This window comes from Lepus europaeus, chromosome 4, assembly GCF_033115175.1.
Source record: "Lepus europaeus isolate LE1 chromosome 4, mLepTim1.pri, whole genome shotgun sequence".
NCBI lineage: Eukaryota > Metazoa > Chordata > Mammalia > Lagomorpha > Leporidae > Lepus > Lepus europaeus.
The window spans coordinates 86591915-86617332 of NC_084830.1; the positions used below are offsets into that span (position 1 = coordinate 86591915).

Here is a 25418-nt window from a genome sequence, read left to right on the forward strand (position 1 = left end):
GTGCCATTTAGCATTCCCACCAGCAAAGAATGAGAGTTCCTGTCGCTCCACATACTTGCCAGCTTTTGGTGCTGTCAGTGTTCTGGATTTGGGTTATTCTGATGGGATATAGTGGTATCTCATTGTGATTTGCATTTCCCTGATGACACAGGACATGGAGCATCATATACTTATTTGCCATTTGTGTCGCTTCTTTGATGTGGCATTTGTTAACGTCTTTGACTTATGGACGTTATGTGTAAATAATTAGGAAAATAATGCATTATTCAACTGAACAATAAAGATGAGAAGGCTAATTGGAGCTCTGACAACAGGCCGGTAAGAGTAGCCTGGAACAGGAAGGGAGCCAAATTCCTGGGTCTTGGAGAACAGTTTACATTTGACAAAGCAAAGAAAGGCAGGGAGAGCACACAGAGGAAGAGAAAACTGATTCAGGAAGGCAGCCAAGGTGAACAACCAAAGTGTTAAGAATCCTATACCAGTTAAGAAAAAACAAAACAAAACATTTCTTTTGTATCTTTGTTCTCTCTGTAGACTTGATCTCAGGGGGCCTTTCCCAAGCATAACTTAAATCCATCTTAATGCTCCAATGAGAAAGCAAGCAGAAAGTCTTTCCAAATTCCTTCATGTGCATTTATCTCCTCTTCCTATTTGGCTGTAGCCTTGCTGGAACTGATGGGGACCTGAGACTTCCATTTTAAATATGGCTTTAGGTTTTCTTGTCCAGGTAAGTCTTTGCTGGCCTGGGTGTTGATTCACCCTCACGATTTCTATCCATTCACCATGTGCCTCTGCTAAAGGAATACTGATTCTCCCATTTCCTAGTCATCCATGTTCTAGCTTTCTGAGTGAAAAGGTCATGTTTTTGCCTTCATTTTACTATTTATTTCCACCTTCCCGAGTCAATGGCAAGAATGTGCTTGCAGATTGTGTTAGGCAGGAATACAAAGTATTTCTTATCTTCTTAAAACTTTGCCCTTTGGGGCCAGGATTGGGGCCAGCAGGTAAAGTTGCTGCCTGCAGTGCGAGCATTTCATATGAGTGCTGGTTCCAGTCCAAGCTGCTCTACTTCTGATCCAGCTCCCTGCTAATGACCTGGGAAACAATTGAGAATGGCCGAAGTCCATGGGTCCCTGCACCCACATAGGAGACCCGGAAGAAGCTCCTGGCTCCTGGCTTCAAGTGGGCCCAGATCTGGCCATTGTGGCCATTTGAGGAGTGAACCAGTGGATGGAAGATCTCTCCCTGTCTCTCTCCCTCTGCCTGTAACTCTGGCTTTCAAGTAATGACATAAATCTTTTTAAAAATTTTTGTACTTGGACAATCTTTTTGGGACATGCAATTGTAGCACAACTTGGCAGAAATGAAGATGTCAACTCCACATCTAAAGAGTTATATTAACATCACATGCAAGATCTGTTCCTCAATTCAGTCCCCTTTTCCCCTTTCTCTCTCTCTCTCTCTCTCTCTCTCTCTCTCTCTCTCTCTCTCTCTCTCTCTCTCCCTCCCTCCCTTCTCCTTCTCCTTTCCTTCTTCTTCCTGTTCCTCTCTCTGTCTCTCTTTGTCTCCTGTGAATCAATAGTCTTGAAAATGAGAAATTTGTTGGCCGGCACCGCAGCTCAATAGGCTAATCCTCTGCCTGCGGCGCCAGCACACCGGGTTCTATTCCCAATCAGGGCACCGGATTCTGTCCCAGTTGCCCCTCTTCCAGGCCAGCTCTCTGCTGTAGCCCGGGAGTGCAGTGGAGGATGGCCCAAGTCCTTGGGCCCTGCACCCCATGGGAGACCAGGAGAAGCACCTGGCTCCCGGCTTCGGATCAGCGCGGTGCGCCGGCTGCAGTGGCCATTGGAGGGTGAACCAACGGTAAAGGAAGACCTTTCTGTATCTCTCTCTTTCACTGTCCACTCTGCCTGTCAAAAATTAAAAAAAATAAAATAAAATAAAGAAAATGAGAAATTTCTGAAAAACACATTTATGACCCATTACTGATACTAGTCTGAAAAAAAGATCAGCTCCTGGGATAAGTTTTGGCAACTTGCAACAGGAGATCATTGGGAAAAATGTCTTCTAGAGCTAGAGCTAAGAATTTTTATGAGGAAAATTGGGGAGAATGAAAGCGTCAGGTGTTTATACCGAGCCCATCTTAGATATAAAAAAGAGAGACAAGATAAGAGGAAGCTGAGAAAGCTTTGGGGAAGGAGGGAAGTCCACAAGCATAGTAATGGAGTGGGACTAACAGTCTGGAAAGTTTATGCCAGGTGGTCCTGGGGTCACTGTGAGAGGATGTAGGTCAAGGTTTCAACATTTATTCAAAAATATGAAACAGTCTTTCGTTAAGTTTCACCTATAAATGTTAACTGATTAACTTCTCTTATCTCTTCCCGACTCCACCCTCTAGCCTTTGTAATTAAACTTAGAACATCTCAGAATTTTTCTTTTAGTATTGCTTTCTTCCTTTAAAAAATTTGTTATAAGGTATAATTTATAACCTGACATTCACAAGTTTTAAATATTTAATCTGATGAATTTTGACAAATGTATAGAGTCAGGTGACCACTCTGCAATTCCAGTACAGAAACTTCTGTACCTCTAAGTGATTTTGCAATCAATCTCCTTCGCCTATTCCTGTCCTGGTAAGCTTGACTCCTGTCTTAAATATGATGGGTTCTGTTCACAGTCTAAAAGAGTACAATCACATAAATATGCCCTAAGATTTTTTGCTTTTAATCTACACTTCACTGGCCATTTCCTAATTGGCATCCCAAAGAATCAAAAATTGTTCAAATCTATCTTTTACCCATTTAGTAGGAGCTACCAGCGAACTCATCATCTTTGTTGATTTCCTCCATGTATATCACAGACACATTTGCTCCGCTCCATGTTTCCAAAGATATGTCATGTTAATTGACATTGGCATGGAGGTTGAAAGAGACCACTCTGAGTATAAACAGAAAGAGATGAACCATTGCAACTGAACATAGTGAACTCTTTCTTTGACTTCTCTGACTACTTTTGGATAGATTTTGATAGGATTTTGTGTCTGAGAGGTTGTCACCCTTACTCTACTGACCTTTGGAAACAAGAAGAGATAGAAAATATTGAATGAGGCTGCAGGAAGGAATCCAGAGTATGCACAATGGCAGTACAATGATGGTGAAATGAGAAAAATGCACCATAAGTCATTTATTGAGCATGTGCCAACCACTGTGTTGGGTTCTGAGATACAAAACTAGAATAAGATATGGGTGTTAGGTTTAGAATTTTTTTTAGAGTTCAAAGAGGCAAGAATGCAACTAGCTAAAGTAGAGATTTCTGGAAGACAGGACAGCATGGTAGGGGGAAAGTAAGATTTACTTTTGGGTATGAGAAGAGATCCAGCCCTCCAGGCAGTGGTTAAGAGCCTATTTATGCTGTTTGCTGGGAGGGGGCCATGTTGATGAGCAAAGACCCACATCCACTGCAATAAGGTGGGTTTGAATGGGCAGAAGACCCCTGATGCACAATTTACGAGCGTGTCAGTTCAGTATGTCCGGGAAGAGGCATTCACAGCAGTTAAAGCTGGGGCAACAGGTTACCGGGCAGTAAAATCGTTAGGTTTGAGATGAACTATATATGCTCCAATGGCCTAGCAAGTCCCAACAGTGGGTCTTACCCACAAGCTGAGTACAAAAGGGGATATAGCCTGGTAATCAGGCAAAGATATGTGATCCACACAATGGCAACAGCCACACTGTTTGCTCTAGGAACAAACACAGAGCATGAAGCCCAGTTTTGTGGCCATGAAAGCTTCCTGGAGATTATAATATCTAAAACCGGTTTCAAAACCATCAGGAGCATGAAACCTGAGGATCTGTTTGCCAGGATTGTTCTTGGTCATATGTGATTCTCAAAGTAGAAAAAGAATGTTTAATAATAAATGATATCATTCAGAAGCACTCAAGTAGAAAATTTAAAATGCAATCTGAAATACACCACATGCAATTTTAAAGTGCCTCAATTGTATTTTTAAAAAGAAGAGGGAAAGAAAGAGAAAAACAGAGAGAGAGAGAGAGAGAGAGAGAGAGAGAGAGAGAGAGAGAGAAACAACATGCCATGATCATGAAGCAAGCATGGTGGCAGGCCTGAAAAACCAGGCTTTGCATTTCAGAAGCTAACACACTTGATGACTTCCCTAGGAGGGTTATGTCATCCAAACCCAGGCATTCATTGGAAATCACACTAAATAGGAAGTGCAAGATCAGGATTCTGCATCTGGCATAGCTTTTGAGGAACTTGATTTACTCACCTGTAAAATCCAGAAGTATAGCTAAATTTTCCATCTAATTCTCTAATCGCTAAGATTTCTTGATTCAATGTTCAACTAGCATGTGTTATTAACTTCACTATGAAGTATGACGATGCTGATACTCCACAGGGCATTTAATTAGATGGATTAGGATGGCCATATCTGCCACAGCCCTTTGCAAAGGAAAACAACATCAGGCAATTATTTTTTGTGGAAGTTGCTATGGCTTTTCCCATGTGTGTGGATATCAAAGGAAAATAATCCTGCCACTCTTGCTGAAATAACCTTGCAGTTCCAAAGACACCTATGTAAATGTGCATGAGAATTATAGCATGGCAAGGAAACTGGCCTGAAACCAGGCCATATGAGTGACCCAATTAGAGCTCTTTGTGCTGATGTGAACATAATACATGAAATAAAAAAGTAGGTCAGTGGGATGCTTTTGTATTCTACATGACTATGAGTCATTGGTGAAACATTTCATGACCTGCTGAACATCACAGTTTGGGAAGTGCTGAGACACAAAATAACTTTAGTTGCTGAGTATGTTCCTGGCATTCCCCAATGATGAAAACATTTTTACATATACCCTCATCATGCAGAGGGATCTGGGAGTTTTCCATCTTTCTAACTATGGAAACCTTGGGGGTAGGCGGCAGGCGGTCTCTGTCTGAATGAGGTTCATGGATGAAGATAAAAGAGTGAGAAGTTAAGTTTGGCTAAAAGAACTGGTTATTCAGGAAGAAACCATATACCCTCACACAGCATTAGCACATTGATGCTGCAGAATTAGACTAAGTCTCCCATGCCCGGAGCTCTTTCATTCACACATTCAGCCAACATAGCACAGGTGCTTGAAAAAATAAATCAGGAAGTTCCAAAATCTGCTGCTTTCTCCGAATGTCAATGAAACTGTGCAAACACAAGGGACGTGTAGGCACACCCTGCTGTGGGCTTCTGCTGTGCACAGGTCTCAGTCCCTCTCCAGCATCCTTTATTTGAACATTACTTACCTTGCTTCTCCATGAACTGTGTAGTTGAGCCTATGATGGTTGCATCTGCGCAGAATGTGTACCTACTTTTTCTCTTGACATTCCTTAAACCATACAGTATACCAACTGTTTCCATAGCATTTGCATTGTATTTAGTATTATAAGTAATCTACAGATGACTGATAGTATATTGCAGAATGTACATAGGTTACATGAAAATGCTATATCACTTTATGTAAGGTCATTGTATTGATCATCCAAGAACTTTGGGATCCTCATGGAGTCCTGGAACCAATTGTCCATGGATCTGGAGGACTAACTCTATATATTTTCTATTCCTTTTGGGACCAAGATGAAGAAATAAATTGGGAAAGTTGGCTTTATGTATAATTCACTTGGGATGTGTTTTTCACAAATGAATTGTTAGAATTTTTTTCAAACATACAAAAGCTAAAAAAAAAGATTGAGTCTTGCAATTGAAAATACTAGCTTTGTTATTGATCCTTTTTAGGTCAGCATGTGAGCCTGCTAATATTAAATATATGAAATGGGGGCCAGTGCTGTGGCTCAGCTAGTTAAACTATGGCCCGCAGCTTCGGCATCCCATATGGGCACCTGTTCAAGTTCCATCTGTTCCATTTCCAATCCAGCTCCCTGCTAATATGCATGGGAAAGCAGTAGAGGATGGCCCAAGTCTTTGGGCCCCTGCACCCACATGGGAGACCAGTAAGCAGCTCCTGGCTCCTGGCTTCCTTCTGGTCCAGTCCCGGTCTTGTGGCCATTTGGGGACTGAACCAGCAGATGGAAGATCTCTTTCTTTCTCTTTCTCTCTGTAACTCTGCCTTTCAAATAAATAAATAAATCTTTTTTTAAAAAAAAAAAAGTATACAAAAAAGGGGCCTGGCGCTGTGGCATGGTAGGCTAAGTTTCTATGCCCATCTCCCATGGGCACTGGTTTGTGTCCCAGCTGCTCTTCTACTGAACCAGCTTTCTGCTCTGGCCTGGGAAAGCAGTGGAAGATGGTTCAAGTGCTTGAGCCTTTGCACCCACGTGGGAGACTCAGAAGAAGCTCCTGGTCTTAGTTTCAGATCTGTTCAGCTCCTGCCATTGTGGCCATTTAGAGAGTGAACCAGCAGATGGAAGACCTCTCTCACTATCTCTCCCTCTCACTGTCTATAACTCTATCTCTTACATAAATCTTTTATAAAAAAGTATACAAAATGACATGTGGAAAAATTTACATTACTCTGTTATTGTTTGATTTTATTTATAAAATAAAAATCACAAGTCGTCTCTGAAAAAGTCTGCATTTTGTTATTTATTTATTTATTTGAAAGGCAGAAAGAGAGGAAGAGACAGAATGCAAATGACAGGCTTTTGAACATTTCTATGGCTGAGTGGTATCTCATTCTGTATACATACATCTTCTTTATCCATTCTTCTACTGATGGACGCTCAGGCTGACTCCATATCTTGGCTTCTGTGGATCCCATTGCAATAAACACGGGTGTGCAGGTGTCTCTTCAGCAGACGGGTTTCATTTCCTTTGGGTGTTTACCCAGTAGTAGGATCGCTGAATCATGGAATATCTCTATTTTTCTTAAAGTGTGTTAAACAATACTGACAAGTTGGGGGCAACCTAAGTGAAATATACATACAAGATTTCTTCAAAAACATGAATTTAGAAAAGACATAGGAAGAAAAACTGCTGAATGGGAAGTCTGCAATGGAGAGACTAGATTTCCACTGTGACTTTCTGAAAGAAAATTTATTTAAGCAATCTCATGTATTTAAGAAATGGAATTCATTTTTAATATCTTCTCTCAGAGATAACTAAACACCTAGATAGTTTCACCGGCAAATTCTACTACATATTTAAAGAACAGCAGCACGATAATATGCTCTTTCACACAATGGAGAATCAAGTGCTTTCCCACTCATTTTAAGTAACCAGCATAGGGGCTGGCACTGTGGCGTAGCGGGTAAAGCTGCTGCCTGCAGTGCTGGCATCCCATATCGGCGCTGGTTCGAGTCCCAGCTGTTCCACTTCTGATCCAGCTCTCTGCTTTGACCTGGGAAAGCAGTGGAAGATGGCCCAAATCCTAGGGTCCCTGCACCCGCATGGGAGACCAGGGAGAAGCTCCTGGCTTTAGATCAGCGCAGCTCCAGCCATTGTAGCCAATTGGGGAGTGAACCAGCAGTTGGAAGACCTTTTTCTCTCTCTCTCTCTCTGCCTCTCCTTCTCGCTCTGTGTAACTCTGACTTTCAAATAAATATCTCAAAAAAAAAAAAAAAAGCATAACCCTGACAACACTAAATAATGAATACAGGAAATACACAATGGAATTATATTCCTAATTAATATGGGTTAGAAAAAAAAAAAACCTTAACTAAATATACATCAAATCATATACTAAAAAAGCAGAAATAAAATGTGCATCATTGGATTTTTCTTCTCTTTCTCTTTGGAACATCTACTCTGCTCTCAAGCCCTGACTTTCATGTATTTTCATGACGGCAGCTATCATCCTCTCACTTCTAACGTAGCACTTCTGTAATCATGCATTTCTTGTAGGGCCGTGCTGATGCTGATGGATTCCTGCAATCGAATCTTTTCGTTGATCTCATTGTGGTTCTGCCCAAGTTATGTGTCTGTTTTCCAATTCTGCTCTATATCCCTGGGACGGCTATCCATAGTAACTCGAGACCTTTCTTTTCAAAGCCGCTTGGCTCAATTAGGAAGTTGCTACCCAAAGGAAGACAGTGCCAGTTCCTTAAACTCTGGTGCTTTCAAAACTACAGGGACCGTTCTTTCATTGATTCATATTTGTACTTGATTTTATGCAGTGATTAGTTTCAGACTAGTTATGGATTGCTGGCAGGGAGACTAGGCAAGCAATAATAGTCGGTGTTTATTTTATCTGCAGAGGCCCGGACTCTAAGGAAGCAGGTAAAGGTCAGGCTTCATTGGACTTGCTTAGCAATGGAGGTTCAGATGTTCCATGAACTTGCAGTTTTTAGGGTGGTTAATATTAAAACCAATGCATTTTATAGCAGTAACACAGGCTGCATCCTAAGTTGATTTCCTATAAATACTTTAACATTTAAGAATCATGGTGTACATCTTAATCACTTTTTAAAATTTTATTTGTATCTATTTTTAAAAAAATGATTTATTTATTTATTTATTTGAAAGGCAGAGTTATAGGGAGGCAGAGAGAAAGAGAGAAAGACGTCTTCTATACACTGGTTCACTCCCCAGATGGCAGCAATGGCTGAAGCCAGAAGCCAGGAGCTTCCCCCAGGTCTCCCACAGGGGTTCAGGGGCCCAAGGACTTGGGCCACCTTCTGCTGTTTACCCAGGCCATAGCATAGAGCAGCAGGGACTTAAACTGGTGCCCACATGGGATGTAGGCACTTCAGGCGTCGGCTTTGCCTGCTATGCCACAGCACAGGCCCCCATCTTATTCACTTTTAGGATTAAAGATAAACTTAAGAATACATATTATAATATCTGTTAAAATTTAGTAAGCACTGCTATGATTGCACGGGAGAAGGCAGTTATTTCTGTTAAATGCTTCTGTTATGGGACCTTTGGAGAGCCTATACTGAGTCAGAGATCACGTATTCTAGACTGACAACCTTTACAGCAAGTGGATTCTGTTTAAGACTACCTCTCCCTCCTGTGCTTCCCGGATCAGGGCAGGTCTAAAGTAAACCTAGAAGCCTGGAAGCTTACTGTGTTTTCTCTCAGTAGCACAGCCAGAGAGCAAGGCACGGTTAGAGGATAGTTTCTTCTGGCATGTGGAGTTAAAGGGAAAATCTATAAATACAGACGATAAACTTTCAGATCGCAGAATTAACAGCCTGGGGTAGGTCCTCCCCTTTCCGCCCAGCCCCTGAAAGACCATTTAAAACCAGCCTCTGTGTACACAAGCACCAGAGAGAAAAGCTTACGCTTTAGAAAACGGTTTTTACCGGGTTTCTCACTAATCTGAGAGTGATGGGAAAGGCTAGACCGCCAGCGTGGCTTCACTTCAGCCATACGTGGCCGCAGAAAGGGACACTTAACTCAAGGCAGAAAGCAGCTTGCTGGCCCCAGCAGCGCTTTGAAAACCCAAATCGACAACACCAGGCAGCTCAGCCCCGGGACTCGGGAGGAGGAGCCGAGCCGGCCGCCCAGCCTGGGGGAGGAGCCTGCCTCGCCACGCCCATCCGCCACGCCCCCGGCGTAACCCGGATACACACCCACGCTCCCCTTTCACCTCGCGGCCCGTGGCTAACGTGGAAGTCAGAGCCACCGGCCGGCCGAAGAGACCGAGCGGCGCTGCCTGGGCAGGGGACAACCTAGCTCGCGAGGCGGCGACGAGGCTCTTCGCCGCGCGGCTCGACATTTCCCGGGGAGGCACGATGGGGCGCGCGGACGCCGGCGAGCCGACGCCTGTGTAGCCCGCCCGGCGGCCGGTCCCGAGCGCGGCGGCTACGGCAGCGGCGGCGGCGGGCACGGGGAGGCCTGTGAGGGCCGCCGCCCCGAGCGCCCGGCCTCGCGCGCCATGGCCCCCATGGGCATCCGCCTGTCCCCGCTGGGGGTGGCCGTGTTCTGCCTGCTGGGGCTCGGCGTGCTCTACCACCTCTACTCGGGCTTCCTGGCCGGCCGCTTTAGCGTCTTCGGCATGGGCGGCGAGCCCGCCGGCGGCGCGGCGGGGCCCGCGGCCGCGGCCGACGGGGGCACCGTGGACTTGCGCGAGATGCTGGCGGTGTCGGTGCTGGCCGCGATTCGCGGCGGCGACGAGGTGAGGCGCGTCCGCGAGAGCAACGTCCTCCACGAGAAGTCCAAGGGGAAGACGCGCGAGGGAGCCGAGGACAAGATGACCAGCGGCGACGTGCTGTCCAACCGCAAGATGTTCTACCTGCTCAAGACCGCCTTCCCCAGCGTGCAGGTGGGGGGCCGCGAGCGGCGGGAGTCGGCGGGCGGGCGGCGCGCCCCCGCCCGGGCCCTGGGAACGTGGCTCAGGGCGCTGGCTGCTCTAACGGCCCCGGGCGGTGGGGCCTCTGGCTCCCATTTTGCAGATGTGTTTATAAAGACGCCGAAGTGGAGGTGCGCGAGGTCGCCAGCAGTTCCTGGAAAAGCTGGGTGAGGTCGCAGGCCGTCGGACTCCCGGGCCCACGCTGCCCTGGGTTGTACCGGGGGTCAGGAGCCGTGGGTTCTGGGTGGGCTTTGCTGACAAAAGGCTGAGAAAATGAGTTGCCTCGCAGGTACAGGCTCCTCTGTAAAGGAGATGTGGACTAGAAACGCCCCGTGCAGCCCCTCTCTCCCGGCTGAATTTCCTTAGTGGGACTGGAGTACATGGTTTCCGGCAGAACTTCCAGGAGCCAACCAGAAGGCCCAGAGCCACGAAAGTCCTGTAGCAGAGGTGGCGGTGTGCAGGGCATTTCGGGAGGGTTATGCTCGTGAAATAGTTTGCCTGTAGTTCTCTCCGTGGCATAGAATCTGGGAGCCCTCCTGGAAAGTGTCTGGAGGGTGCACCCAGCAACTTCATTTCAGCCACCTGTCACCTGGCACTCACTTAAAGATCCCCTTTTCCTCCAAGGAAATAAGAGCAGACTGACTTTTACCTTTTCTTGGGTCGTTTTCTGGAGTTGCTATTTTCTTTTCTTTTCCTTTTTTTTTTTTTTTTTAAGATTTATTTATTTGAAAGGCAGTTACAGAGAGGCACAGAGAGAGAGAGAAAGAAAAGAAAGAAACTCTTCCCTTGGTTCACTGAGAGAAGAGAGAGAGAGAGAGAGAAGAAGAGAGAGAGAGAAAAGAAAAGCTAAAGAAAGTCTACCCTTGGTTCACTCTCCACATGGCCACAATGAGTGGATCTGGGCTGATCTGAAGCCAGGAGCCAGGAGCCTCCTCCTGGTCTCCCACGTGATTGCAGGGGCCCAGGGATTTGGGCCATCTTCTACTGCTTTTCCAGGCCATAGCAGAGAGCTGGAGCAGAAGTGGAGCAGCCAGGACTCGAACCTGCACCCACATGGGATGCCAGCATTGCAGGTGGCAGCTTTACCTGCCACGGCACAGCGCTTGCCCCAGGAGTTGACATTTTCTTAGGGAAATCCGAACATTGTCGATTTGTTAATATTTTTTGAATGCATCACTATAGTGGGCCTGCTGCTGAATGGCCTACAAAGCTTTTAAAATGTATTGCACGGCCAGCACCATGGCTCAGTAGGCTAATCCTCTGCCTATGGCGCTGGCACAATGGGTTCTAGTCCCGGTCGGGGCACTGGATTCTGTCCCGGTTGCTCCTCTTCCAGTCCAGCCCTCTGCTGTGGCCCGGAGTGCAGTGGAAAATGGCCCAGGTCCTTGGGCCCTGCACCCGCATGGGAGACCAGGAGGAAGCACCTGGCTCCTGGCTTCAGATCCGCGCAGCGCGCTGGCTGTAACTCGCCGGCCGGCCATAGCGGCCACTTGGGGGGTAAAGCAAGGGAAGAAGGAAGACCTTTCTTTCTGTCTCTCTCTCTCTCTCTCACGGTCTAACTCTGCCTGTCAAAATAAATAAATAAATACATAAATAAATAAATAAATAAATAAAATGTATTGCAGTTCCAGGGGAAGAGTTCAACGTAGTGTAGCAATACTTTCTGTTTCTTTTTTCTCACCTAACAGTGAGCTTTGGATATTGGGGAGAAAATTTGTTTCTAGTGGAATTTCAATATTTAATGGTGATATCACAGGCTTCTTTGCAAGGTGTTTGACATTTTAGTATTGTTTCTGGAAAAGTTAATAGTGTTGTCATTGTACAATTATGTATCTTGTGTAAGTCTCCTTCCAATCTTATCATATTGCTTTATTCTCATTTCTCTTCCCTTCCCTCCTCTCTCCTAGCCTCTCCTTCCCTTCCCTCTTCTTCCTCCACTTCCACCACCACCTCCTCCTTTTTTTTGTTACAGTAGAAAGGAATATCAGGCTTTCTATCATGAGCTGGTGGATATCAGATGTAATTGACATTAGTACAATGTTTTTCAGATGTGTACGCAAACAAAATAATATTTTTGCCTTTTTCTTTTCACCTCACTTGCTCCCGTTATCATGAATAATGCTTCTCCTCCTTTGTGTCTAGATGTAGGGTGTGTTTGTGAGTAACTGCTTTGTCTCCTCCGAAAGGTGGATGTTTCCCACCAGTTTATAAAACAAGCAGGAGTTTCAGTGAGGTTGATGTACATCTAGAAAGTAGACTCAACTCTGCATTTCTTCCCTCTGCCCTGCCTCCCCCAGTGCCTGGAAGCAGAGTATTTAAATGCCTGGTTGTTTTTGAAACCTCACCCAAAACTTTTTGATAAGAAACTTAAATCATATCGCACTCAGTGTACTTCCTGATGGAAAGTGACCTTTGAGCAAGTGCAAATACTCCTTTATTTTAACCTAGTGCCCTGGCAAATGAGAAAGGTGTATTTCCTTTTCTCCCTAACTTTCCTGTTTGGTATCTGAGGCCTGAGTTTTCCCATTTACCTTTCATCAGTAAAAGGATATACCAGAAGTCATGTTAGAGCACCCATCCAAGATCATTGTGCCCATCTCCCTCAAAGGACTTTTGGCAATGTCTGGAGACATTTTTAGTTGTCACAACCAGGGCGGACTGCTGTTAGCATCTATTGAATATTTATCAAATAACACACACAATAGTCCCCTATAACCAGCGACTAATCTGGCCCAATTTTTCAGTTGGTGCCCAGGTTGAGAAACTTACACTCCAGAGGTTAATGAGGTCCTAACAAAAGTGAAGTTTGGCCTGGGATCTTTGGGTTTCCTTTTGTCTTTAAGTTTTTCTCAGGGATCTTAGAAGAGTCCCAGGGGCAACTGTTTGCTTCTTCATAAATGTTAGCAATTTTTGATATCATGTGTCAGAGTATTAGTAACTGTAGCCATTTGTGGGACATGGTTCCAGTTATATCCTTGTGGATAATGGTGGCAGTAAAGTGTGAAGACAGTATTGTGGAGTGAGTTTTCCACCTCAGAATAAACTTAGATGTAAATGGTTTTATTGTTTTATTATTGTTGTTGTTATTATTTGAGAGGCAGAGAGAACAGACTCTCTGATCCACTGATTCATTCTCCTAGATGCCAATAGCTGGAGATGGGCTGGTTGAAGCCAGGAGCCTGTGACTCAATCCAATTCGTCCACTTGGCTGGCAGAGGCCCAATTACTTGAGCCACCACCTGCTGCCTTCTGGGGTGTGCATTAGTAAGGAACTGGATTGGCAGCAGAGAGCCAGGTCTCAAACCGGGCACTCTGATACAGAATACAGGCATCTTAACTGCTAGGCCAAATGCCTGCCCTGGACTTACGGTTTTGATTTTTTTTAAAAAGATTTATTTATTTATTTGAAAGAGTTAAACACAGAGAGAGAGAGGTCTTCCATCCACTGGTTCACTCCCCAATTGGCCACAATGGCTGGAGCTGTGCCTATCTGGAGCCAGGAGCTTCTTTCAGGTCTCCACGCAGGTGCAGGGGCCCAAAGATTTGGGCCATCTTCCACTACTCTCCCAGGCCACAGCAGAGAGCTGGATCAGAAGTGGAGCAGCCAGGACTTGAACCGGCTCCCATATGGGATGCCGGCACTGTAGGCAGCAGCTTTACCTGCTACGCCACAGTGCTGGCCCCTATGGTTTTGATTTAATGTACAGAAGACTCCGTTTGAGGGACTCCTGTCCTCGAATTGTTAGAAGTTTTGACAATGAGTTATTTGAAGATAAAGTATAGTACTTCAGTCTGATAGCAGTAGCTTGGGTGGGTGCCTTCCTTGACCTATAGGATGAGAATTAAGCTCATTTCTTTTAATGGAAGAACTCACTGGAAAAGTTTGAGATGTGCTTATCTGGTACCAAGAATGTTTTCTTTGACATCTTACCCAGTAACCAGCTTAGGTGGTCCTGGCCAGTCATTTAACTTCGTGGGGCCACAGTTTGTTCTGTAAAATCAGGGTAACTTGTGATGGGTGTAGATACAAGCACTGCAGGCAGAGAAAAGCAGTCGTCAAAAGAGAATGCCCAAGAAAAACTATAGCATAGCACATCCAAGTAACCTGATGAGTTTGGGTAAAATACACTTCAGAGAATTACTGTGGAAGATTAGAAAGGTAGGCATGTGGGTGCAAACTTGAAATCTGTGCTTAACGTGGAGTTGGTCCTTTGAATATAAAATGGAACTAAAAATGAACCATAATGAAGAAGGAGATGGGGAAGGGAGAAGAAGATGGGATGGGAGTCGGGGTGGAAGGGTGGGTATGGGGGAAAAAAATCACTATATTCCTAAAATTGTATCTATGAAAAAATGCATTCATTAAATAAAAATGTAAAACAAAAAAGGTAGGCATGGGCAAGATCATATTCCAAGCTCAGAAGAGTTTGGACCTCATCTTAAGTCTAATACTGGAGTACCCAAAGGTGGCCAAACTTAACTGACTTTTCTTGAGGTCTGTGATACGACCTAGTTTGGGTTTTTGGCATTTGGAGGTGAATGAGACTAGTTAGGAGAGTGTTAGAATAGGGCATGTGAAAATGAGGACTAGAAACTCAGGCATTGGGACATTTATGCTCAGCTTATTTTACTTTGCTTCTAACGAGTAGCAGACACTGAATTAAATATTTTAGTGCCTTTTTTTTTTTTTATTTGAGAGGGTTACAGAGAGAGAAGGGGAGCGAGGGAGGGAGGGAGGGTGGGAGGGAAGGAGAGAGAGAGAGAGAGAGAGAGAGAGAGAGAGAGAGAGAGAGAGAGATACAGATACTTTCCATCTGCTGGTTCACTCCCCAACTAGCTGCAATAGCTAGAGATGGGCCAGGCCAAAGCCGGGATCTTCTTTTCGGTCTCCCACATCAATACAGGGTACCAAGGACTTGGATCATCTTCTGCTGCTTCCGCGGGTGCATTAACAGAGAGCTGGATGGGAAGTGGAGTGGCCAGATCTCAAACTGGCGCCTATATGGGATGCCAGCATCACAGGAGATAGCCTAACCCATTATGCCACAAGGCCAGCCCCAGGGGATGTTTACATTTGGAAAGTAGTGATTGAATGCCTACTGTATTGGTCAGGATAATCCAGAGAAGCAACCAATAGGGATTTCTAACAAAGAATTTCTCTCTTGATTATGGAGGCTGAGACCCAGGAAAGCTAGTGCAATGATTTTGTCCAGCGCTAAAGTCATAAGAACCAGGGAGCCAAAGATGTGAAGTCTCAGTCCAGTGGCAGGAGAAGACTGATGTTTCGGTGAGGCAGGAGAAGGGATGAGTTCTCTCTCTCCCTCCCCATTTTGTTTTAATCAGGCCCTAAAAGGATTGTGTGATGCCCATGCACATTTAGGAGGGCAGTCTACTTTACCGTGTCCACTGGTTCAAACACAAAACTCACCCAGAAACAGTGTCATGAACACACCTAGACATGATATTTAGCTAAACATCTAGGTACCTCATGATCCAGTCAAGTTGACATAAAATTAACCATCACCCTTAGTGTGAGGTTGGCACTGTTTGAAATATTATATCCAAAAATGGATTATGTACCAGTACATAATGATTTATGGAGAGATTCAGTAAATCTTTGATTCCTCCTTAATGAGTTAACCAAAAGTCCTTTCAAACCCTAAAGTAGCTGAGCTACCATACTAAAACCAGTAGCTATGTTTTGGGACCTTGAGTTTGGACAATACCGATGAAAAAATAGTTTCTTTCCCCTTTCTTTTGCCTGAGGTACAAGTGAGCCCCAATACATGTATATGCCTACATGTACATATGTTATATACATATAGTCAAATATAATTTTTAAATAGGCAGGCTTGTTCTAAAAATATTTGTATTTGCAAAGTGTGAGTCCTGACATGACTATGCTAATTCAGGCATTACTTGGCATAGAGACTGAACAATTTATGCTTTTGAAATTATGGACCATCCCTCTTATTCTAGATTCTGTTCTCATTGCTAATACCGCCTTTAAGCTGTGCTTACCCTTCAGATATGTATGTACCATTCCTATTGTTTTATGCTCCAAATTATTGCTTGTGTTTCCCCTAACTCCTTCCCCATTATAACTTTTATTCCTCAGAGTTGCTGGTACAGGGTTCAAGTTTAGAGGAAGAGAATCAACTAAATTGAATCAAACGTAAATTTCTTCTGGCTCTTATACTGCTTGGGAGTATTTACTTTGCTATAAGAGAGAAAAGCATTAGTTGGGAAGAACTGAGTAGGCAGTGCTATGGTAACAACCCCAAATCTCAGAAGCCTGGTTCTCCCACGCTGTTGTCTTCCGTGTAGTCACTCTGTGACCCATTTGCATTTGTTGATGGGTGGTTCTGCCTTGTCAACATGGAAGAGGAGGGAAAGAAATTGGAGACCTGAGCAGGGTTGCTGGTTTCATGCTCAGCCAGGAAGTGATGTGCAGCCGCATTTTTGTCCATGTTTCATATGTCTACATCTTTGTCCATATTTCATTGGCCAGAACTCTGCCATATGCCTCTGACTGCAGGGGAAATGGGACATAAAGTCTTCCATATACCCAGGAAAAGACTGATAACTGGAATGTGGGCAGTAGAAATGCTTAGGAGGCAAATTAACTTAAAGAAATCCGTATTTGCTACATATACAGGCTAACACAGAATATGAGAATGTTTAGATAGTTGCTAGATATGTGTTACAACTGCAAGATGAGCTATTAAGCGTGACCATAGCCTAAGGTCTGTTTTCAGATTTCCAGAAACTGTCTAGGCTTATCCTGCTAAAATCATAGGTTCTCTGAAAGCTGCATTTTTGGGCTGACATCGTGGTATGATGGGTTAAGCCACCGCCTTCAATGCCAACATTCCATATGGGCACTAGTTCGAGTCTTGGCTGTTCTACTCCCAATTCAGTTCCTTGCTGATGTGCCTGGGAAAGCAGCAGAGGATGGCCCAAGTCCTTGGGTCCCCCCTGCACCCACAAGGCAGACACAGATGAAGCTCCTAGCCCCAGCTCTTGGCAGCCATTTGGGAGTAAGCCAGCGGATGGAAGATCTCTTTCTCTCTAACTCTGCCTTTAAAATAAATAAATGTTGTTTTTTTTTTTTTTTTCTTAAAAAAAAAAAAAGCTGTATTTTTTTCTCCCGTTTATACCACAGAGGGCTCTTCAGGAGGATTGGTTGACTGAGGCTATTTGGATAGGTATGGGCTCTTTGTGAGCTTGAAGCTCATTTCTTATTCTTAAATTCCCTATTGAGGTTTTTAACAGGCAGTCGGGATGAGAGCGGGGAGGGTGGTAGATTGAATGGAAGGTGATTATGGTGGAAGAAATGGAAAACTGCACTGGCTAAAAATAGTATTTCAGTCTAGAAGAATTTATTGAGCACCTACTTCCAGGGATGGGCAACCTTTTTTCTGCCAAGGTCCATTTGGATATTTATAACCTCATTTGTGGGCCATACAGAATTACCAACTTAAAATTAGCCTGCTGTAGATTTACTAACTTTAGTCCTGCCTGTGGTTGCCTTGGCAGGGCCAGACCAAATGATTCCATGGGCCTTATACAACCTGTGGGCCAAATGTTCCCCACCCCTTTATGGGGCTGGAGCTACAAAAATGAAAAAAAAAAAAAAAAAGAAGCCTGTGTCCTTGTACTCTCTCAGAGCTTATGTTCTAGGTAGTCAAGATAGACAGCAAACATGTAACAGGTGATTTGAATACTGATCAGGGATTTGAAGAAGCCAAAAAGAGAGTCATGTGGAGAAAGTAACTGTGATCTTGGTTTATCTGTAGTAAACAGAAAAGGCCACACTGAGGCTATGACATTTGAGCTGAGACCTGAATGATAAGAAACAGGTTATAATGAAGAGATCTGGGCAAATGTACAGCTAGACAGAGGCCAAGGAACCATAAGAAAACTACTAAGTCCAGGGTGCAAAGTAAAGGAAACAAATAGGGGCTAGTGTTGTGGTGTAGCAGGAAAAGCCGCAGCCTGTGATGCCAGCATTTCATATAGACACCTGTTAGAGTCCCAGCTGCTCTATTTCTGATCCAGCTCCCTGCCAGTGTGCCTGGGAAAGCAACAGAAGATGGCCCAAGTTCCTAGGCCCTTGCTAACGTGGGAAACCTAGTTAAAGCTCTTGGCTTTAATATGTCCATTTGTGGAGTGAACCAGCAGATGGAAGAACTCTCTCTTTCTTGCTCTCATTCTTGCCCTCTTTCTGCCTTTCAAGTAATGTAAATAAATCCTCTTTTTTTTGAAGAAACAAATAGAGTTCCCTGGATAACAGTTCCTGGGGTCGAATCTTTTAGGATTGGCCTTGTAGATGATGGTGATGGTAAGGAATGTGGATTTTGTCTTTGCATAATGAAATACTATCGAAAGGTTTTAAACTGGGAGTGACATGATCTGATTTATAAAGATGGCAGTTTACTGAGTTGAGGAGGGAAGCTTTAGTAAAGGTAGTGATATTGTCTGTTTTGGTCATTGTTGAAGCAGGTCCACAAAACTGTTTATGAAGTGTGTAGTAATCCAATAGTTGTTGAATGAATGAGTGAGTGCCCTATAGAAGGCAAGAAAAATCTAAGGTTTTATGTAGAAATCCAAGTAAGAGATGGTGGCTTAAAGTAGGATTTTCTTGGTAGATACATATTTATTTATTTAAAAATATTTATTCTTTATTTGAAAGTCAGAATTACACAGAGAGAGAAGGAGAGAGAGAGAGAAAGAGAGGTCTTCCATCCGCTGTTTTACTTCCCAGATGGCTACAATGGCCGAAGCTGTGCCAATCCGGAGCCAGGAGCTTCTTTCAGGTCTCCCACGCAGGTTCAGGGGCCCAAGGACTTTTGCCATCTTCTACTGCTTTCCCTGGCCATAGCAGGGAGCTGGATTGGAAGTGGAACGTCTGGGACTCAAACCGGTGTCCTTATAGGATGCTGGCACTACAGGTGGCGGCTTTATCTGCTATGCCACAGCGTAGGCCCCGATAGATACATGTTTAAAACTTGGAGATAGAATCCAGGACTTATTGTTCTGATGTGGAATATGGAAAAGGACTGAGAAAGTTACCCTAGTTTTGAGAAAGTTACCCTAGTTTTGCAGGGGCATTTACATTGGTGGGTACTGGATTTATTAAATTTACAGATGTCTTTTGGTAGTGGCAGGTTATAACTAGCAGTATGCAAAAGCAGGCTGAGTATTTATGCTAATGTTCTTGTTTGTTTGTTTCTCCCTCACCTCATTCCCAGTGCATATTTTTTCAAATAATAAGTTTAGAAAATGTTAGTTATTTTTCACTTGAGAGTAAATGGTGAAGTTGATTTGAATTATAAGCAAAATCTAATAATAAGACTCAGTAGTTGCCAGTTAGACTTGGCACGATATATCATTTTTGTAAACTGAAGTTGTCAAGGCCCAACATGAACTGTGTATCTTTCTGAGACTCATTTTTTTTAAAAGATTTATTTACTTATTTGAGAGGTAGAATTGCAGGGAGAGGGAGGGACAGAAAGATCTTCCATCTGCAGGTTCATGGCTTCTTTCATTTTTCAGAGGTAGTCTAGTGTTATCACTGAAAGTGTGACCTCTGAAGCCAAAATGCTTCATCAGTGCCATGGTTGTAATTATTCTACATTAAAATAAGTCATACTAGAGGAAGATGTTTGGATAAGCAGGCTGAGTGCCTAGGTTCAAGTCTCAGTTCCTCTCTAGGTTCTAATTTCTTGCTAATGCTCACCCTGGGAGGCACAGGTTGACAGCTCAAGTGCTTGAGTCTCTGCCATCTATTCAGGAGGACCTGGATTGTGTTCTTGTCTCTGTCTCTGCTTCTCAAATAAATAAGTAAAAATTTTTAAAATGTGTTAATAATATGGTAGAGAAAATCACCACACCTTGATATTCTCTCCCTTTTTCCTTTTCTCCAAAAGCTGGGTCTTCTGGCTTTTACTCTACCGTGTAAATTTCAGAAATAGTTTAAAAAAAACAAGAAATAGCTCGTCCAAATTCCAAAAAGAAGGCAAAAGAAAGTAAGAATTTTGATTGAGTTGGATTAATTATAGTTTACTGATGGTAAAATTGACATTTTTACTGATCATGAAACTGGCATTTTTACTTTTTAAAGATTATTATTGTTATTATTATTATTATTATTATTATTGAAAGGCAGAGTGACAGAGAGGAGGGAGCGAGAGGCACTGAGAATTTTTTCCAGGTAACTGCAAGAGCCAGGTTTGGGCCAGGCTAAAACCAGAAGTCAGGAACTCCAAGTACTTGGACTGTCTTCTGCTGCCTTCTCAGGCACGTTAACCGGAAGCTAAATCAGAAGCAGAGCAACCAGGACTCTAACTGGAACTCTGATATAGAATATCAGTATCATAATAAGCACATATGCCACATCATCAACCCCTTTACTGTTTTTTGTCTTTCTATCCATTAAAATGGGATTTTTGTTAAGGTTTTTGTTCATACCTTTAAAAAATTATTTTTGGAAAGGCAGAGTTACAGAGAGAAGGAGGCAGAGATCTTCCATCCATTGGTTCACCCTCCAAATGACCACAATAGCCAGGGATGGGCCAGGCTGAAGCCAGGAGACTGGAGCTTCTTCTGGGTCTCCCACGTGGGTGGCAGGGGCCCAAACACTGGGGCCATCTTGCGCTGCTTTCTCACACATTAGCAGAGTGCTGGATCAGAAATAGAGCAGCCAGGACTCGAATTGGTGCCCATATGGGATGCTGGTGCTGCAGATATGGGCTTCACCCACTCTGCTCCAGCTCTGGCCCCTGTGTCTATTAATAGTTTAATTTTTCTATATGTATTACATGTTGCATAATCTTTTCCCAAGTACTTTCTTTATGTTATTTCAAATGGTTTTCTTTTATTTTTAAGATTTATTTGAAAGAGCAACAGAGAAAGAAAGAAAAATAGGGGGGAAAGAGAGAGGGAGAGAAAGATATGAGATGCTAGTATCACAAATGGTAGCTTAACCCACGAGCCACAATGCTCACCCTTTAAATGGTTTCCTGTTTTATAGAGAATTAAATAAATACTGGTTGCTAATCTATAATAATGCAGTTGATTGATAAATATTTATCTTATATCCAGCAACTTTGTTTTTAATTCTGTGATTTATCTGTGAGTTCTTTTGGATTTTCTCAGTGCTCAGTCCACCAACTTGCATATTATGGCTTCGTTTCTTCCTTTCAGATCTTCATATTCCTCAGACACACCCTCTGTTCCCCTTTAGCTTATTGCAGTGACTAGCACCCGCTGCACATTGTCAGTAGAGGTGATGATGGATGGCACCTGTCTCTGTTGGCCTACAAGGTCCTCACCTCCAGTGCCTTTCTCCTTGGCTCATCCTGTCCTTGATGCCTTCTAACACACCAGGCATACTCTCACCTCAGTCTTTGCATTTGTTTATTGGTGAGTAGTAGGGCACTTCCTCTAGATTCTTGCCAGGTTCCCTTCTTTTAGGTCTTCATTCAGAGACCACCTTTGCAATGATGGCTTCCCTGGCTACTCATTTTTTTTTTTTTAACAACTCTATTGCACAGTAATTTATATATCACATAATTTGCCCATTTCAAGCCATAATTCAGAAGGTTTTAGTAGATTTCCCTGCCTGGTGGTACAGTCAACATCATTAATCAGTTTTAGAACATTTTCATCACTCTGGTGATAAACCTTTACCTACTTGCTATTCATCTCGTCCCCACCACCTAACCCAGGCAACCATTAATCTGTGTCCATAGATTTGCCTATTTGGGTATTGTGCATTAATAGACTCATACTGTTTATACTGTTTATGTCATGTCTTGCTGATTTCACAAAGCAAGGGCTTCAACTGTGCTCTACCATGAATCAATACTTCAGTGCTATTTATGACTGAGTAACTTTCCATCATATGGATGTACTAGAATACATTTAATCCATGCATCAATTGATGGGTATTAGGTAGTTTGCAATTTTTTGTTATGAATAATCTAGCCACGTGTCATAAAGAGTTACTCTTCCTCTCCTCTCCAGTGATATACCTCCAAGTCCTTCCCTGCTTTATTTTCTCTCTCTACTGCTATCCAGCATACTGGGTATTACTTAGGTATCTTGTGTATTGTTTGTCTCCACCAGAATCTAAGTTCCACAACGGCAGATATTTTTGTTTCAAACTTCCTCAGATCCTGGAACTGTGTCTGTATATAGTAGGCAATCAATAAACATTTGTTGAATTAGTAAAGGCAACATTTGATGAATTGGGTATTTACTGTGCTCTGTGCTAAGAAATAGTTTATGATTTAAATGGTTTGATATAACCTTCTCTGTGAGAATTCGGGATGTTTCAGGGAGCATTCAGGAGATTACTGTAAGTTGTAGGGGTTTTGTCCTGTTGGTGGCGGCTTCCTCATGCACTGTCAGTGCAGTGATTACTCTGGCTCAGCATCATAGGGTCTAGGCATGGCATCACTTGGCATATGATATGATGACTTGTCCTGGAAGGAAGCTTGTCCTGCTTAGGCTGTCAGTTCCTAAGTGAAGCCTACATTTTGGGGACATTTTTCTTGTGTGTATGTGTTGTGATCTGATAAATTAAGTTTTCTGATGAGGCAATGTCCAAATAAGGTAATAAAGTGCCATCAGGACTGGTATTGTGGTACAGTGCACTATAATGCCACTTGTGGTGCTGGCATCTCGTAGGCTTGGCTGCTCCACTTCAGTTCAGCTCCTTGCTATGTGCCTTGGAAAGCAGTTGAGGATGGGTCAAGTACTTGGGCCCCCTGCTACCCATGTGTGAGACCCAGATGGAGGTCTGGCTTCTGATACTGGCCTGGATTAGCTCTGGCTATTGAAGCCATTTGGGAAGTGAACCAGCAGATGGGAGATCTCTCACTCTCTCAGCCTTTCAAATAAAAAAATCTGGAGCCGGAGCTGTGGCATAGTGGGTACTTGCAGTGCTGGCATCCTGTGTGGGCACTGGTTTGAGTCCTGGCTGCTTAGCTCCCTGCTAAAGTCCTTGGGAAAGCAGCAGAAGATGGCCGGGGTACTTGGGCCCCTGCACCCATGTGGGAGGCACGAAAGAGGATTCTGGCTCCTGGCCTCAGATTGGCCCAGCTCTGGCCATTGTGACCATTTGGGGAGTGAACCAGTGGATGGAAGATTTCTCTTTTTTTCCTCTATCTCTGTAACTCTGTCTTTCAAATAAATAAATAAATCTTTTAAAAAAATCAAATCTTAAAAAAAAAAAAAAAGAAACCAGAGTCCATTCTGAGATATGCTGTTTTTTTTTCTGAGATTTCAGAGTAAAAGCTGCCATTTTAAAGTATGCATTAAGAAGCCTACTGTTTAAAGTGGTAATTTTCCATGGAGCAGGGGCGTATTTGGCAATGTCTAGACGCTTGTGGTTGTCACTTCTAAAGAGTGGTGCTGCTAGCATCTAGTGGCATATCGCTGAAGATACTGTTAAACATCATGCAGTGCAAAGAGCAGCCCTACAATGAGGACCTGTACTGTCCAAGCTGTCACTAGTGCCCAGGCTGAGAAATCTCTAGTTTAAAGGAATATGCAGTTTATTCTTTTGTAGACAGGATGCTAATAAAAAGTACTCATCTTTATGGTAAGTCAGATTTGTGTATGCTTTTAATTTTGTTCATTACTAAGTGAAAAGTAGAAAATGTGACCTTACTGCCTGATCCTGTGACACATTTTTGGAGTATAGGAAAAAAGAAGATTGAGTATGTTGTGTCCTTTTCGATTTCTTCTTTCATCTGTATTTAGGTTTGATGACCTGCTAGTGTTGATTACTGTTTGGTCATTTCCAGGTTTCTTTTTCCTTATGGAACAAAAGCAGAATTTAGATGACCATAAAGTACCTCTAAATAAATAAAAATGAGAAATTACTTTCAATTCATGTGATTTTATCTGAAATGTTTTCTCTTTAATGTTTTATCAAGTACTGATTTTTTTTTCGATGCAGATAAATACTGAGGAACATGTGGATGCAACTGATCAGGAGGTTATCTTGTGGGATCGTAAGATTCCTGAGGATATACTGAAGGAAATAACTACCCCTAAAGAGGTACCCGCAGAAAGTGTTACTGTCTGGATTGACCCACTGGATGCCACGCAGGAATATACAGGTGATTTTAAAAGAAATCTCAGACTTCAGAGTGCCATTTCATGTTAGAAAATTACAACTGAAGCAGAGAATATGTACATGGTAGTAGATACTTTGCAAGTATCAGAAAATTTTTCCACTTAGATTTTGAGACAGAAACCTTGATAAATGCAACATTATATAAAACATTTGAAGTGCATTAGTGAGTCTCAACTTTTTTAAGCCTCAGACCACTCTGTTATGGCATACTCCTGTGGATATTTCTGGCTCACTGATTCTTAAATGAAGGAACCTTTTTAATAGTAGCAACTAAATGGTTTTTCTATTGGATACCTGTTACTGAGAAAATTTATTTAGCCAGAATATAATACTTACCTCAGGTATGGAGAATTTAGGTTATCACATGTCCATATGGCCTTGAAATTCATAGTAGTAAATCCTGGGTATTCAGAAAGCAAGTAGGTAGAAAATAGAATTACATTCTCTACCTCCCCTCTTCATTCTTGTTAGCTAGTCCTAGTTCAGATTTAATTTCTGTGAGTTCTCTGTTTGTTCTTGTTACTTACCCTGAGATATCTAATTCTTGTGTTTTCTCTTTTCTCATGGTAAATATGTAAAAGTTACCTGTTTATTTGTTCTACTATATGGTAAGCTCCCTACATTCTAGTGTTTATGCACTGAACTTGAACCATCATAAATACTCATCAGTAGGCAGCTGTCTGGAAATCAGGGAGAAGGCACAAGTAGTATATCTGTGTGAGTGTGTATTTGTATATACATATATATGTAAGATATATATATATATTTGTATTTGTATGTACATACATACATATATTTGTAAGAAATGTATATATATGTAAGAGATATATATCTTAAAGTAACTGAAATTATAAGTAATGCATTACAGAAGTGTATAATAAAAATATGGAATATTAAGGAGTTTGTTTATAAAAAGTTTTCCCTAAATTAGACTGGCCTGGTCAAATTATAACATTTAGTGAAGTGGGACTGTTTTAGCTGCCTAATCTGATTTTTAAACTTAATACTGAAACTAAAAATTA

At 42.9% G+C, this 25418-nt stretch overlaps 1 protein-coding gene across 1 annotated transcript in view; it reads left to right on the top strand.

Moving 5' to 3' along the window:
• The first annotated feature begins 9799 nt into the window (after window positions 1-9799).
• BPNT2 (3'(2'), 5'-bisphosphate nucleotidase 2) overlaps window positions 9800-25418 on the top strand; it is a 33997-nt gene continuing 18378 nt past the window's right edge. The window contains exons 1-2 of the mRNA XM_062188477.1: window positions 9800-10217; window positions 24217-24379. Coding sequence (XP_062044461.1) covers window positions 9831-10217; window positions 24217-24379 — 550 coding nt within the window. The 5' untranslated portion in view covers window positions 9800-9830. The remainder of the gene's footprint in view (window positions 10218-24216; window positions 24380-25418) is intronic.